This window comes from Halictus rubicundus, unplaced genomic scaffold (genome assembly GCF_050948215.1).
Source record: "Halictus rubicundus isolate RS-2024b unplaced genomic scaffold, iyHalRubi1_principal scaffold0119, whole genome shotgun sequence".
Classification (NCBI taxonomy): Eukaryota; Metazoa; Arthropoda; class Insecta; order Hymenoptera; family Halictidae; genus Halictus; species Halictus rubicundus.
This window is the reverse complement of record NW_027488660.1, coordinates 262,570-279,392: the sequence shown is the minus strand read 5'-3', so window position 1 is coordinate 279,392 and position 16,823 is coordinate 262,570. Positions and strand designations below refer to the sequence as shown.

General features: G+C 44.9%; 1 protein-coding gene across 1 annotated transcript; it reads left to right on the top strand.

The window, feature by feature from the left end:
• The first annotated feature begins 6,266 nt into the window (after nt 1-6,266).
• LOC143363769 (putative G-protein coupled receptor B0563.6) lies at nt 6,267-7,323 on the top strand. Its single transcript, XM_076804307.1, has 2 exons — nt 6,267-6,508; nt 6,607-7,323. The coding sequence occupies exons 1-2, from the start codon at nt 6,296-6,298 to the stop codon at nt 6,859-6,861; spliced, it is 468 nt and encodes a 155-aa protein (XP_076660422.1). The 5' UTR covers nt 6,267-6,295; the 3' UTR covers nt 6,862-7,323.
• Nucleotides 7,324-16,823: the final 9,500 nt, after the last annotated feature.

The window sequence follows — 16,823 nt, the reverse complement described above, 5'->3', positions numbered from 1 at the left end:
CAGGAAAGGCCGAGTGTGGGAGGCCTACACGTGTGGCTGTATATAACGACTTAACAATAGAGATAGAGATAAGTAATAATAAATTTAAAACGGTCCATGCGAATAAGTTGAAACTAGCCTGTATACGATTAGATTAGTAAAGCGACTGAGTATAAAACTGTTGTATAAATAAACTGAACCCACCTTAAACGATTTTAATGTAAATATATACATCAGGAACTCCGAGTGTAGGTACACCTGCGCACACACACATATATAGTTATTCTGAAACAGACTCAAATCATGCGCCGTCTATATAATTAATTAGAATAGAGTAGTATCAAGTAGTATGTAAAAGCTGTTCCCATAGGAAACACCTTTTCGATAAGGGGGAAGGTGTAGCGTGGCCAGTTGACCACGCGAACATAGCTAGATATATATATAGCATCGATTAATGGCGCGGAGAGGGAAATTTAAATATAAGATGTAATCGCGTATTTCATACATACGTATTTTATTTGGGCGCGATAGTTTAGAGTAGGTAAAGAAAGACCGGGAGAGTTCCATAGAGATCCTTGACGAAATTCGAGTCGGCGAGACTAATTGCGGAATTTAGAGAAAGTCACGCAGCCTCTTAGAGTAGCTTCTCCAATTCTACATAAATTAGGGATAGTCGAAGTCCGGAATCAGTTAAGGACAAGAGGTCATAAATTCCGAGTCAAGGACCTCTTGGAACTCCCTCGGACCTCTCTCTCGTTCGGTCCCACATGGCCCCACGTCCCTTGTTTTGGCAGGGCTTCACCCTCACGCGTACCCCACTCCCGTGCGTGCGCTATTAAGATCCATCCACTGCCAATCACCATCAAGCAGCAACCGGAAGACGAGTGATCCGACGAATCAACGCCTAGCCAGAAGATCCCAATTTTCCTATTGGCTAAGGAAGCGAGAAGGAAGAAGCTAAAAAAGGGATTCGAAGCTCCAGGACGACACAGAACTCATTATAGAACCGAAGGAGTTACATCTCCAAGACTTTCTAAATAAATCTCTAACAATTATTTTCGCCATTTTACTCTGTGTACGAAGTTATTTGTGAACCTCCACGAGCAGAGCGCTTCAGCGCTCCACGGGCACCCGAACCCACACCAAAAGTCCCCATCCCACCACACGGCGACGCAACACGCTCTTCCGGATCCGGTCGATGTTGCGGAGCGGGTCCGGTCTCTCGGCCGTCGCGGCGGCGGACAGCATTTTCCGGGTCTGTACGCCGGGCTCCATTATCGCGTACAGATCGTTCGTCAGGCGGCTAATGCAGTCGGCCCACCGTCGTCTCCGGTCGTCCGGTGTCTCGGGGGATGGTAGTCCGTCGGCGTTTCTTCGGGTGCGGCTCGTCGTGGGTGTCCCTCGGGGCATCCACGTGGGTTTCCCCCGGCTGCGATTCAAACGTTCGCGCCCGCCCGACGTTCGATCGGCGGTCCTGCTTCGTCGCGGCGGCGGCAGGCGGCGCGCGTGTACCGGTAGTGTGGCGGTTGTAGATAATGTAGATTTCTGTATCGATTAATTTGTTTATATATAGTTGTTAACATTTATTTTGTTTTTGGTTTCCCTACCAACAAAAATTATTCACATAACAAATTGCTTCAGATTAAAGTAAATACTGAAAGAGATAACACGTCTTTTATTTGGAGAAATATATTACACTCCTACAATTTGGTGACCCCGACGTGATCCTTTTTAAGAAAGAAGGATGCCGCTTCATCATTCTCCAACAAGAATTGAAGGGAAATCAAATCAAGATCTTATTACGGAGACGGATAAGGATTTGTTAGAAGAAGAATTACCTTCGACGAGTAAAACCAACAATTTAAGTCAAGTCAATGCAACATCAATGGTTAAACTTCCACCCTTTTGGAAAGAGAATCCGATATTGTGGTTTACCCAGATTGAGGCAGCCTTCGCAATTAGCAGAATCTCCTCTGACGATACCAAATACCGGTATACCATAGTTAATTTAGATACGACAGTTCTTCCTTTTGTTTCCGATATTTTAAATAATCCTCCAATTAAAGAAAAATATGAAACTTTTAAAACAAGAATTATTTCCTCGTTCGACGAATCAAGCGAGTCAAAATTAAGAAGATTAATTAGGGGAAATGAGATTACAAAAATTAAGAAATTTGGCAGGTGGTTTGTGTAGCGAGAGTGTTCTAAAAACATTATTTCTGGAACAACTACCAGAAAATGTTCGAGGAATTTTAGCCATTAGTGAAGTACAAGAGCTTTCCAAATTGGCTTATCAAGCTGATAAAATTGTAGAAGTAATAAAACCAAATAACATTTGTAACATTACTTCAAAAGAAAATTATACTTCTAATTCTTCACAGGAAGAAAAAAATCAGACATTAAATTCACAGATTCTGGAGTTACAAAAACAAATAGAAGTTTTAAATATTAATTTTCGAAGAAATAATTACAGAAATAGATCAAGATCTAGATTTTTTAGGAGAGATAGAAGCATTTCAAAGCCAAGATTTCGAAATGAAGAACCCTTATGTTATTATCATCAAAAATTTAAAGAAAATTCCTTTAAATGTAAAAAACCCTGTTCTTGGAGTGGAAAGGATAAAAGAGATCGATCAAATGAAAGGTTAGAGGAAAACTAAGAAAGCTGTCTGGAGTACAGACGATCCATGATAGCTCAAATGTTAATTATCGTCTGACGATTGCCGACAAGACGTCAGGTATGAGATATTTAATTGATACTGGTTCTGATATTTCGTTGTTACCAAGGAAAATGTTAAAAGGAAAGTTGACAGAAACAAATCTTATACTTTTTGCTGCAAATGGTTCTGAGATTAAAACATATGGTCAAAAATTAATTACCGTAAATTTGGGATTACGCAGAAATTTTACTTGGGAATTCATTGTAGCTGATGCCGTAATGCCGATTATAGGATCAGATTTTATAGGTCATTACGATCTATTAGTAGATTTAAATGGCAAAAGGGTTTTAGATAAAGAGACGAAATTACAATCATTTGGAATCTTGAAGCGAGTACATACAATTTCAATTTCAACAATAAATAATTCCTTTAAATATAATAAATTATTACAAGAATATATTGATATTACTAAACCGGTTAGGAAAGAGATTGTTAAAAAAAATGTTTATCATTATATTGTAACAAAAGGTCAACCGATAGCGGAAAAAGCTAGACGTTTGACACCTGAAAAATTTAAAATTGCCAAAGCAGAATTCGAAGAAATGATTCGGAAAGGAGTGTGTAGGCCATCATCCAGTCAATGGGCAAGTCCTTTACACATGGTTCCGAAGAAAAATGGGGAATGGCGACCGTGTGGAGATTATCGAAGATTAAATTCAATAACAATTCCGGATCGCTATCCTGTACCTCATATACAAGATTTTTCTTTTAAATTAGCAGGTGCAACAATTTTTTCAACCTTAGATCTTATTAAAGCCTATAATCAGATACCCATGGCACCCGAAGACATTCCCAAAACAGCAGTTATCACACCATTTGGATTATTTGAATTTTTAGCAATGCCATTTGGATTAAGAAATGCAGCACAAACATTTCAAAGATATTTAGACAATGTATTAAGAGGTTTGAATTTTTGTCATGGTTATATTGATGATATAATTATTGCGTCAAAAAACGAAGAAGAACATAAACAACATTTAAAGATAGTTTTTGAACGATTACGAAAATTCAAATTGTCAATAAATGTGAATAAATCGAGCTTTGGTGTTAAAGAAGTTAAATATTTAGGATATTTAATTAATACAGAAGGTATGAGACCTACCGAGGAAAAAGTTCAAGCATTAAAAGATTTTCCAATTCCAAAAAATAGGACAGAATTACGAAGATTTTTAGGAATAGTAAACTTTTATCGTCGTTTTATTCCTATGGCAGCAAAAATTCAAGCTCCTTTACATTCGTTACTTATTGGTGCAAAAAAGAAGGATAAAAGGTTAATTGAATGGACAGAAGAACAAAAAGTTGCTTTTAATAAAACGAAAGAACAATTAATCAATGCTATATTATTGGTACATCCAGTAGCAAACGCACGTTTAGCGCTAACTACAGATGCATCGGATACAGCAATGGGAGCTGTTTTAGAACAATACGTTGGTAAAAGCTGGCAACCATTAGCATTCTATTCAAAAAAATTTACGGAAACTCAACAAAAATACAGTACTTATGATCGAGAGCTTTTGGCGATATATTCTGCAATTAAATTTTTCCGATTTATGGTAGAAGGACGAGATTTAGTTGTGAAAACGGATCATAAACCATTGGTTTTTGCATTTAAACAGAAATCAGTTAAAGCTTCTCCTCGACAACTTCGACATTTAGATTTTATAGGTCAATTCACTACTGAATTAAGTTATGTTAAAGGGGACGAAAATGTAATTGCAGATGCCTTCTCAAGAGTTGAAGCAATTGAAATGCCTATTGTTGTAACCACAGAAGAATTAGCGGAAGCACAACAGGCAGATGAAGAATTAAAAAAGATAATTTCAGAAGGAAATTCGGCATTACAATTACAAAAATTGAGAGTTGGTAATACAAATCTTGTATTATATTGCAACATTTTAGAAGATAATATTCGACCTTATGTTCCGAAAATTCTAAGAATACGAATTTTAAAAATTGTACATAATTTATCACATCCTGGTAGTAGAGCTATGAAAAAGACATTGTCTCAAAGATTTGTCTGGCCGAATATGGCAAAAGATGCTGCAGAATGGGTGAGAACTTGTTTACCTTGTCAAAAGAGTAAAATCCATCGTCATCAGAAAAATTTGCCAGAACATATACCAGTACCTAAAGAAAGATTTAATCATGTACATATAGATCTTATTGGGCCACTTCCGACTGTTAACGGATATCGTTATTGTTTAACTATGATTGATAGATTTTCACGTTGGCCTGAAGCAATACCAATTAAGGAAATTTCAGCAGATACAATAACGAATACATTTTTCAATACATGGATTTCAAGATTTGGTACACCGTTATCTGTAACCACAGATAGAGGAAGTCAATTTGAATCACAAATTTTCAATGCACTATCAAAGATGGTTGGATTCAAGAAGATAAGAACAACTTCTTACCATCCTGCTTCAAATGGGATTGTAGAAAGATGGCATCGGTCACTGAAAACAGCGATTTATTGTCATGAAAAAGAAGATTGGACGAAGATTATACCGATTGTTCTTTTAGGATTAAGAACAGTATATAAAGAAAATTTAGGCTCATCAGCTGCAGAGATGTTATATGGACAAACTTTAAGATTACCCGGCGAATTCTTTTTGGAAGAAGAGATTCCGGTTGATCAAAGAATTTTTTTACAAGAATTGAGAGAACGCATGAAATTACTCAAGCCACATCAGACGATACATAATATTAAAAAAAAGGTATTTATACATAAGAATTTAAATTGTTGTACACATGTGTTTTTGAGAATAGATGCAGTCAAACCACCTTTAACACCACCGTACGAGGGTCCATTCGAGGTAATTGCAAGACCATCAGAGAAGGTTTTCACAATTAAAATTAATGGACAGTCGATCAATGTCAGTACTGAAAGATTGAAACCTGCCTACTTTGAAAATTCAGAACAAGATGAAAATTTAGAAGAAATTGCGGATACTTCTCCATTTTCCAATAAAGGACAACTTAAAACTTATCCTGGACCAAAAGAAAAAAAGAAAACAAGATTTGTAGAGTTCAATATTTAGAAAATATTGTCAAAACTCGGAGGGGAGTAATGTGGCGGTTGTAGATAATGTAGATTTCTGTATCGATTAATTTGTTTATATATAGTTGTTAACATTTATTTTGTTTTTGGTTTCCCTACCAACAAAAATTATTCACATAACAAATTGCTTCAGATTAAAGTAAATACTGAAAGAGACAACACGTCTTTTATTTGGAGAAATATATTACACTCCTACAGTAGTGTTTCGGCCGGGCGACACTGGACGGCGCGCGTGTACCGGCACTGTTTCGGCGGGCTCGCACTAGGTGGCGCACGCGCGGTTCGGTTCACTTCACTCCGCGGCACACTTAACCTCACAAATTCCCACGTGGGCGTAATCCCATTCGAACTGTTGTATAGAAAAGAGAATTGCGAAACGTTCTTGTTAAATCCCTCGAAACTACCGCTAGAAGATTATCTAGAAGGCATATCTAATACCTAAAACCGGTCTCTTCAGATATACAAGGTGGCGCTGGAGGTGATCTTCAAAGTGGTCCCGACGATCCTGCTGGCGAACTTCAACCTTCGCATAATGATAGCCTACAAACGATCCTGCCAACGTCGCAGGAGGACGACGCTCTCGAGAACCGCCAGCAACGACAGAGACGCGAGAATATTCGCGGAGGAACGAAGGTTGATGCTTCTGTTGGGCAGCACCAGCATCCTGTTCCTCCTCTGCGTCAGCCCGATGGTCATTCTGAACGTGACGTTGCGGGAGAGCATTCTCAGCCACTATCCTTACCAGGTCGGTCACCGCGTTTAATAGACTTTGCGTTCGCTTTGACGAGGAACCGGTGTTCCGACCAAAGTTTCACTCGAACCGTTCTGCCCTCGCTTTTCCAGGCGTTCCGGGCGTTTGCGAACATGATGGAGGTGATCAATTACTCGATGACGTTCTACATCTACTGTCTGTTCTCGGAGGACTTCCGGAACACCTTGCTCCGAGCGTTGCAGTGGCCCTGGGGACACAACCGCCGGAACGGACGGCGTCTACCGATGGAACGTTCTCCCCAGCCGAGGCCCACGATCAGAACCACAAACTCGTCGACGACCATCACCGTTGCCGCTACCAGCCATCTCGACAGAGCCAACGTTTAGGCGATGTAGCGGTACGCGATTCGCATCGCAAGATGTTAGAGTTGACCGCCTGCAGATGTTAGGGTCTAAGGTAATGAAACCTACCCTGACTTTTGCAGGATGGCAGAAATTATTTTATTTCCGAATGACTTTACGGGTGTAGAAAATTAAACTACCCCATCATAAACGTTGCCAGCCGAGTACCGCTGGGCCTGTCCGACCGTGCGGCACGCGCGGTCCCGACAGGACCTTTTTTTCCAAACATTTGGCGACCACCTTTGCCAGTGACCATAAATTTCGCGGACCAAAACGATTTGCGTGGGCGGCGACGAGACGTTTCGCTCGCGTTCGACGGCACTGTCTAATATGAATTGTAATCCGTAACGTCCCCTGGGCGATCCCCACGGAGCCTCTCGAACGCGAACTCGAAACTTGCTTAAGAATTTCGAAAATGAACGCATCGACCTGTTTTTAACCGCTCGATTTTTATATCGACGTGCACGCTGGACTTTGTTTGAAATCTTTATTATCGACCAACCGGTTGAACTCCCCGAGTTTAAGTTTACGACCGTGTTCAGCGCACCGTAATTTATCGAGCGTGCGTACCATTGTCTTCCGGGAAGTTACACCACTACTTTTCAAGCCTAGATAGAACTCTTTAGCGCCGTTCGTTTTCACGTGGTATTTCTTTGTGCGTAAAAACAAGGCTGAAGGGTGCATCGACCCCTGCTGAATTTTTCATAACCACTTACACAAGTCTAGAGTTGAATAATTTAGCGAGTACGTACGCAATTACGTTCGGGGAAACTCTCCCCTATGTTTCGAACCTGCATGAAACGTTCTGCCGTTTCCAGTCGTCGCGCGATACCTTTCGAGAATGACTAGCCTCGAACGTAATTCCGACTGAGTTCCTCGATTTAATTCCATTTCCGAATTTGCGTTCCAAACGGGAACGTCCTGTGTCGCCCAATGGACGTCAGAGATTGGCGGAAGAGCGTTTAACAATTTGTCGGACAGTGCAATCGAATAATCGCGCGCGGGGCGCAAGCAAACGCGACTGCCGACGTGTGTGCGCGCGAAAAACTTGCTACACACGGCTAATTTAAGTTATCATTATTCGTGTATAGATGTATTAAATTCATGTAATGAATAATTCATGTAATGAATGTAGGATCTCGGGAAAAACGAGGGCACCGCCGCCGGGAATCGAACCCGCGACCTCACTGGTGGTAGCCGATCGACTAACGCGCTCACCCACGGAACCCTCCCGTTCTTCCCGATCTCCTACATACTTTTGGTCTGGGGGTCCTGATCCCACATGAATGTAGAGAAACTGACTGAATGAAAGGTATTTATTCCCCGAAACCCTCGAACTCTTCTGCTCTTTCGATTCGAACGCCCTTCCCGGGTCAAAAAAGACATAACTCGATAATGAATTCCGAACCGCCGCCGCGCCGCAAACAGCCCGCAGACTGTCCACATATACTGCACAATGTGCAGTGCACATACATCGTACGCGGATTGTGTGCAGACTGTGTGTGTGTGTGTGAGTGGGCTGTCTGTCAGTGTGGACAAGCCTGCACGCAGACTCGAAACTTCGAAATTCCCGATGTACTCTCGACCGGTAACTACAGCCTTTCGCACGGAACGATTTGATTTTTCGAATTTGACAGCAGGTGCTGATAAATTGTGCTCCGATCAGGACAATTGAAAATTCTAGAATTTTAGAAATCAATTTATTGTAGATAGCCCTTCGTTTTTAGCAGTGGAAGGTGCTGACAAATTGTGCTCCGATCGGGACAATTAAAAATTCTAGAATTTTAGAAATCAAGTTCTCGCAGATAGCCCTCTGGTTTTGACAGCAGGTGCTGATAAATTGTGCTCCGATCGGGACAATTGAAAATTCTAGAATTTTAGAAATCAATTTCTTGAAGATAGTCCTTTGTTCTTGGCAGTGGAAGGTGCTGCTAAATTGTGCTCCGACAATTGAAAATTCTAGAATTTCAAAATTTATTTTAGAAACCGTAGCAAGTCCAATTTTCTTGGTCATCACTTTGGATCCTCGGCGGCGAGAAGCATGGACGACCTTGGTGCCGGTGGACGAATTGTGCAGCTGCGAATGACGCTCCCGGAGGATCAGTATCGGGGATGACCAATGACTGCAACAGGTCCCGAGTTACCAGGCTCGAATTCATGGTCGAATTAGGGACGCTCGCATTGGCGGAGCCGTTGCAGGTATACCGACGATCGCTGAACAATGGAAGCAGGAGAATGCTCTTCTCGTGCTCGCCGGTACAATTACAGGTACTTACGGACACGAAAAAAGTGGGTGACGTGTGATGACACCGGTTGGTCGCGGTAGAGCCATCTGGTTACGGTGCGTTAATTGCGTCAGGTGACTTCCTTACCGGTATCTACGGCGCAGCGCTGCTAAATAAGGAAAAATTGCAGTGTCAGGGAATATGCAACGAGCAACGGGGCAGGAGGGGACGCGGGAGGGATAAAAGAGGGACGCAGGACGCGGGTGCATCCTATCGAAAGTTTTGGACTGCGTGGCGCTGGTGGCGGTAGACAGGGTCATCCATGGTGGGGGTGGTCGGTGTTTGGGTGGGCGTTGCTGGGTCGATACAGGGTGGCTTCGCCGTCGGTCGCACCCCAGTGTCGTCCGACCGGGGAAATCGAGGGGAATACAATTACCCTCTCTCTGTGGTCGCCGGACTGGTCACGTGACGTTGCGACGCGTGCAGGACAGGGACGAGACGAGTCACGTGACCGGGCCGTGGCGGAGATGTGGGGACGCTCGCCGTCGGGGAACGGGGGTATGGCGTCGTAGAAGGGGAAAGCTACAGTGGGAGAAAAAGTCTTGATCCGGCGAAACTGGACTCGCACCGCAAGGACAGCACCGTGGGGCCGAACGAGCCAACCGTGTTTGCTCTATCTCTTGCTACCCATCCTTCCCGATATGACCTTTACCCTGCAGCACACGGCGTGCATTCTCTTCTGGCATCGACGTCGAACGGTGGACTCCCATCTAGACATTGCGACTGCTTGCAACCAGTTGATCGAAAGTGCCTTCACCCATCGCCGCTGTTTCTTCACCGTGAAACACTTTATTTGCCTATCCAGCCTATCCATAGAAGCTTGATAACGATCACTTTATTACGAAATTATTACATCGCTGGGGGTGCATTACAATTCTGGTGCAGAATTGTAGTATACGGTTTATAATGTTTGTTTATTAAAAATATGAAAAAGGGTATTGAATAGATAACTACGATGTCGGAAACTCTCGCACAACGCGTACGCTCTTCGCTCTCCGCAGTGAACGATAAGTCTGTCCGTTCTCCCCAAAAATGTCCTGTTATAGTTGTCGTTCACGCACCCGCAATCATCCCCAAACCCTGTGTGTGTCCCTCGAAAATCCCAGCCTACCCTCGGGCCTGGTTTTCGTCAGGGACACTTTCTCTTTTATGGCCCTTATCCCTTGGGCCTGGTCTTCGTCAGGTCTCGATGTTCTATGGCCCTCTTCCTGCCATTGGAGGCCCAACGACATTCTGCCTAAATTTATGATACCACAGAATTTAAATTGCTGTCGCTGAAGAAGGGTCTATTAAAAAATTCATATCCGTGAACGATGAAGTTCCAAAAATTATGAAGTAATCGCTGGTAATCAAACCGTACCAGCTATTAAAAAGACTTGTTCGCTACTGCGTCTCGGCTGTGTCCCTTAATCAAGAAGAAAGCCCTAAGAAGAAGCGTTTCGAAGTTTCAAAGATCCGTCTCCCGAGGTCGATTGTCCTATCCTCTCGAGGTCAGTGGAAAGGCGGGGTTTCCGGTGGCACAGGGTTTCGAGGACCGCGTCCGTGAAGAACGCGGCGACGTAATTCTCATCGAGGATCCCAGGACGAAGGGACGCGTCCTTCCTGGACCATGATAAACGAATTTCCCGGTTGTTTGCTTGGCACCGAGCGCGCTCGCACACTGCCGGGCAACCGGATTATCTGTTTCGCGGTTCGTCGTCAAAAGTTAACGGGGGTCCTACGTGTATTCGATCCGAATGCGGTGTTTCTCGGGAGCTCTTCCATTCTCACCTGCGCGGCAAGGTAGGGGTCGAATCGACCACGAAATTCGACACTGAATTCAGCACGGAATCGAATTGTACATATTACGACGATTGAAACGCGCGCCGAAAGAGCTTAGGCTTAAGTACGCGTTACGCACGGTTGCGTGGCAATAAATACTTTTATTTTTTGGAAATAAAATCGGCAGCGATAGTTCTTTCATGCCCTCGAACCGTCTCCCTAAACATGCGACGCACGTACCCTCCTTTACGAAATATTCAAACCATATAGAAGGTGCTAGTTTTAAACATTTAGCAGTTCAGCGAATCCAAACAAGTTAGTAAAAATTGTTTACAATCCTGCTACGGCGATTCCCAGCAGAGACCTCGCAACCAGGTAAGTCCAGGTTTGGAGAGTTGCTTGATTCATATTTGAAACGATCAATATGCAGAAACATGCAGGTCTTCAACTAGTGCAGTTTTACTGAAAAGCAGGCTTGACTGAAAAGCAGCGTTTCCACGAATTATTTCGTGCCCCGTTTTCCTCGAACTCGGCGCAGCAAGGAATTCCAGACACGCCGCACAGAATTTCGACGGAGAATCTTCTAGCTCGTTGTAACTTTATCACACGCGTCTGCCGTAGTTTCCGCGAGACTTTCGGCAAGATACGCGTCGAGAGACAGCGAAGACGCTAATTCGTGGATCTCGCGGAAACGTCAGTCGCAGGATGATCGCAGCCTGGGAAGTTTCGTCGTCCTCGGGAAACTAGGGGGCCGTCGTCGACACGGTGGCTAAGTGGTTCCTAATTCTGTCGCCGCGGTGTTCGGCGGAAAGTTTTATCGGTTTGCCGTCGCGTTTTCGGCATCAGGGAAAGTTGTTCGGTTGCAGGCCCATCGCCGGACTGATGCGTCCGCTCTTGTCTCCCAGCTTCTTCCTTTCTGCTTTTCGCCGAGCCCCCACGGTTCGAAAGTGAGCCGGCTAAGTCAAATTGTTTCTGTCCGGTAACGGACAGAAATGCATGTCCTCGCAACTGACTATGCGCGCTTTCGAAAATACGCGTTGCGGCGAACGGAACGGCACGCGCATATTCGCCCTTCCACCTCGCGCCGGGAAGATCTGTATCTCAAAGATATCGGGTTCATCGGATGCTAAGAATATCAAACGAAAGACGATATTGCGGCGTTTCAAATGATTTCATTTTACACGGCGTTAGAGTACCGTCATCTTCGACTCGCTTCCTCAGAATTTTCGTCCGTAGGCTGCGGATCCTTGTGCAAAAGAAAAAATTTGTGAATCGATTGTAGGAAAGAGAAGATACACTAACGAGCAAAACTGAGTCTACACTATTTGAAGCAACATAACTTCCGTTTACGAGTTATAAACGATTAAAAGTGGAAAAATGGCCGTTTTTCACGATTTTCGACTCAAAATCGCACTTTTAATCGTTTATAACTCGAAATTTTCAGCATGGATACAATTTATTCGAGCGAATCGAATACATTCTTTAAATTTTCAATACAGGCTCAGATAAAAAAGCTGAAAAAACCAACTTTTACTATTTCTTTTGCGATTCCGACCAATTCGAATTTTTTACACCTCGTCTAATAAACTAATCCTTCTAACTTCTCAATAAAATTCAAGTCATTTGATCTAATTTTTAAAAGGTTATGTTGCTTCAAATAGTGTAGACTCAGTGTTGCTCGTTAGTGTAAATACTTCTATAGACAGTACTTCTCAATAGTTCTTCTAATGAAAATTTTAATGAGTCGAGAATAATGTGAGAATTTTCTGGCAAATCGAAGTTTCGTAATTCGGAATTTCCCAGGCAAATCGAGCAAGCCGCGCGCCCAATATCCCCGTCCCAATTAGTCGGGCGTGTTCCCAAGACCGCGAGCACTCGCGCGAGCCGAAAAAATCGACTCTGCAAGCTATAAAAATGGCGAAACCTATCGAGAACGAGGAAAGCGAACACCGAAGCGACCGCGATCGAGAGCCGCCGCCGCGACAGCGTGCAATTACTGCCTCTCGCCATTAATACTCGGGGGAATCGCGTCAGGTTGAAATGTTGTCCGTTGTCGTCGACGTTGGTTGCCCGAGCAACCCCGAGTTCTTCGTCAACACCGTTCAAAAGCCGTGCGGAAAAGAATCCGTCGAAACCGCGAACGCGGAAAATTGGACGGTCCTAAATACCCCGGGAGCTTCGCGTTAAGACCGTCTCGAGCAAGAGGTTTTCTTTTATTCATGACTGGAGAGCGGCGTCGGGCAGGACCGATTCCGGGGGCTCGTTTTAAATCTATCGATCCGAATCGAGCGCTCGAACCCAACGATTCGTCGCGCTCTCGTTTAATATGCGATTCCGGCTGAGCAAAAGTATTTTTATTTCTAGGTACTCGCGGTTGCTTTCCGCTTGATCTCCGGTGCCAGCTAGCAAGACCAATTCGATACAGAAAACGACCATGTTCCGGGGATAGAATTTCGAAAACTGATCCTCTGGATATTTTCACAATTTTTTTTTTAACCCTGGATGATAAACAGCAAACCTCTCAATACCAAATATAACTTTCGAATTTGACTTTACGAAAGGTAGAATATTTTCTGTATCGGTGGACTGTAGGTTTTTACGCAAAATAAAAATTGTCTGCCTCGATTTTTCATTATTTTGACACATTCGCGACCGGCACGTTTTTCCCTTTCTAATACCGAGTACCGGCGAAAATAATGAAATTCTGAAAGCAAGGATAAAAATGATAAAATTTGTTTTGAAATATCAATGTTGCGATTGTGCGTTGTTTAAAAGAAAACGTCAGATGCACGCCAGCGGCAATCAGGAATAGAATTTAAAATGAAAAGGTCGACAGTAATGTGTCCCCGTTCTTGAATTCATTAAATCTTTGCACGGTTTGAAACTGTAGTTACTCAATTTTATTATATATGTGCGAAATTCATCCTTTGTAGAAGCATTCGCAGGATGGCGATAAATTCGATTGTAAGTGTCGGGTTCTTTTCTGAATTTTTCTGAGCTGCTGCTGGATTTGAAAGCAACGCCGGGAGACCGCAATTCGACAAGGGCCGGTGACAAAGGCGAGCGAAGTCGCCTCGTCAAAATGATTTTCATAATTCAATACGGACCCGTGACGACGTGCACGGGTAACGTTATTCCGAGTGACGGCGACGGCGACGGGAACGACGCCGTTCTTCTGTTCTTCAGCCTTCGACGAATAGGAGCGCGTCTCCGGTCTGACTGAACGCCGACCTATTCTACTTCCTCGCGGCGATTCGAACGCCGACAGCCCCTCCGACGTTTTCTTTTCACGGGAACGCGCTGGTTCTGTGTTCCGTGTCGCATGTTGCATGTATGCACGCGCGCGACTTTCAGTTTTACTCGACGCTTTACCCGTTTTGTCCCTATTGCGATCCGCGTCGCCGCCCACGCAAACGTGGCCCACGCTTTTCTTTTTTCCAGAGTGTCCTTAACCCTTACACCGGCACACCGTTTGCGTCAGTTCAGCGGATCTTATTGTTTGCCACTTGCGTCGGAGTTTTTATTTAGAGCGTCTCGGGTCACGCGTGACGCTCGCCAGCGATCACGCTCACGCGTTCACTACCGATTGTGTTGCATCTTTATGCGAATATTTCGCAATTGTTTTAATTTAAGACACCGTGTTCAACCGTGAGAACGTATTATTCTGTTTTTGTCGCGGATAGAATTGCGGATAGAACGCAAAATTTGCACGGGCGACTGTGCGCTCATTTGGTATACGGGAAGCGTCCGACGCCGCCCGACAATGGCCACCCTCGGCAAGAAAGGGTGAAAAGCGAGGTTGCTCGATTGCCAGCGTGTTAACGCGAACGAATTCGCTCGCATTAGAATTCGAAAAGCCGAACAGCGAAACTCCATCGAGCGTGGACCGTAGGGGCGGCGGATTTTTCAGGGGGATGCGTTTCAAGGGCGCAGGTTCAATCGTTCGGCGTTGCTGGACGCGTTCTATTTATACCTGAACTACGTTGATCGGCTCAGTGATCGCGAAATTTCGGATCGGACAACGTTCAATTGACTTGAAAAATTATTAACTATTAAATATACATGTCTATGACGATCCGGGAACGCTTCGAGGAGATCGGTACTCGCCGATTTTTAAGAAAAGCAGGCTGAATGAACTCCAGTGGCCATCTTGACCGTTTTAAGAAGCAGGTATTAAGTCAATATTTAGTCTCGGTACGAAACAGCTACTACTTGAAGAAGGAGGGATGAACCCCTTGTAACGAGTCCGTTTCCCGGCGGATCTCGTCACAACGGATTCCTCGCGGCCGGATTTGGCTCGCCGTGCCAGGGTTCTCGCAGGATAACGCGAGGGTTACGGCGGGACGCGGACGGTCGGGCACGGGTGATTAACGACGCGAGTATTCCAAACGTTCGTCACTGTCCCGGCTTCGCGTTTCGGCGGTCGGCGGTCGCGGTTCGTGCCTCAGGTTACGGCGGGGTCGGGGCCGTACGCGGCGGCGTATCCGGACCAGGGTAATTTCGGCGGGCGGAGAGCCCGTGCCCCAGGACGGCCGGCGAGGGGCCGGCTGCGGGTGGTTCGCTCTCCGTGGGTGTGTGGGCGAAAGCGGAGGTATCGGGTTAACGGGAAAGTAAGGTACTTACCCTGGGTCCGGTCCTCGATCGCTCGGCGTTCGGGGCGGCTCTCCAGGTGGTCTGGCACGCAGCGGCGTAGATCGGTGTTCGCGGGTCGCGAATAACTCGGCACACTCGCGGTTATAAGACCCGCGGGTAAAATAGTATTCCGCGAGAATCGGCGGGCGGTTTCTCGGCGTCGGAACAGCGCGGGTCGATCGTATCCGGGCGGTCGATATCGGCGGCTGGGGAATACGGTTCGATCATGCGACTGATCGCTATGACGGCGGAAAACCCAAGAGACCGTTTTCCGGTTCGTCTCTCTCGTCTTGCCGGGCGAGGGGGTGCGGTGCGGTACGGTTCGCGGCCGGCTTTTCCGGTGTCGTCACGCATCCGGCGCGCCGGTGTCGCATCATGGCGGGCTCCGGTTCTCGCCCGTGGCAAAAGTTATTCGAAGATTTATTCGAAGCCTTCGAATAAAAGATACAGATTAAAGATGAAAAAATTATTCGAAGTTCGAATAAATCCGCTTCGAATAAAAAAAATTATCTTTATTCGTCGGATAAATTCTCGTCGGATAAAAGTATTTATCCGATACTCGTCGGATAAAGATACTTTTTTTATTCGAACCTTCGAATAACGAATAAAAATATTTTTATCTTTTATTCGTTATTCGAAATTTTTATTTAGATAAATATTTTGCCCAACTCTGCCCGGAACAGCCCGAGTATTTAGCCTAAGTGGCTCGCGAACGAATTTATTGCCCCTTAACTTGGGTCCGGTGACGACGGTTAAGGGGCACGCGCACGTGTGGCACAAGAGGGGTTGCGCTCTTGGCCTGGTCGACGCTTGAGCGGGCTGTAAGGCCCGCTTTGTTCGAATCCGAGACCTCCGGTACATTGCGGGTGGTACGCGGAGCGAGGATTTCCCGGATTGAACTTTTATGGCCACTTTCCAATGCCATCAGCTAAAAAACCCTCGAGGACCGTGCGTACGGCCACTCGAGAATTAGCATTCTTCTAGTTTTCGAAGGATGGCTAGAAATCGGAGAAGGGCATTAATTTATGGCTTTCAGCTTGAAATCATAGCATATGTTCGTTGCGAGTCGGCTCATTAATTGATCCCTGCCCGCGTAGATCGATTACTTAATTCGATCGCAACCTCGTGAAAATAGGGAAATCCTACATTTGGGGGCTCGTCCGGGATTGCGTGGGCAATTAGATCAAGTGATCGGGACGATTCGGTTACGAGGTTCAGTTAAAGTTGAAAGTGTCGTTTCGCGATTTATTCAGTTGTACGGCAGTGTGT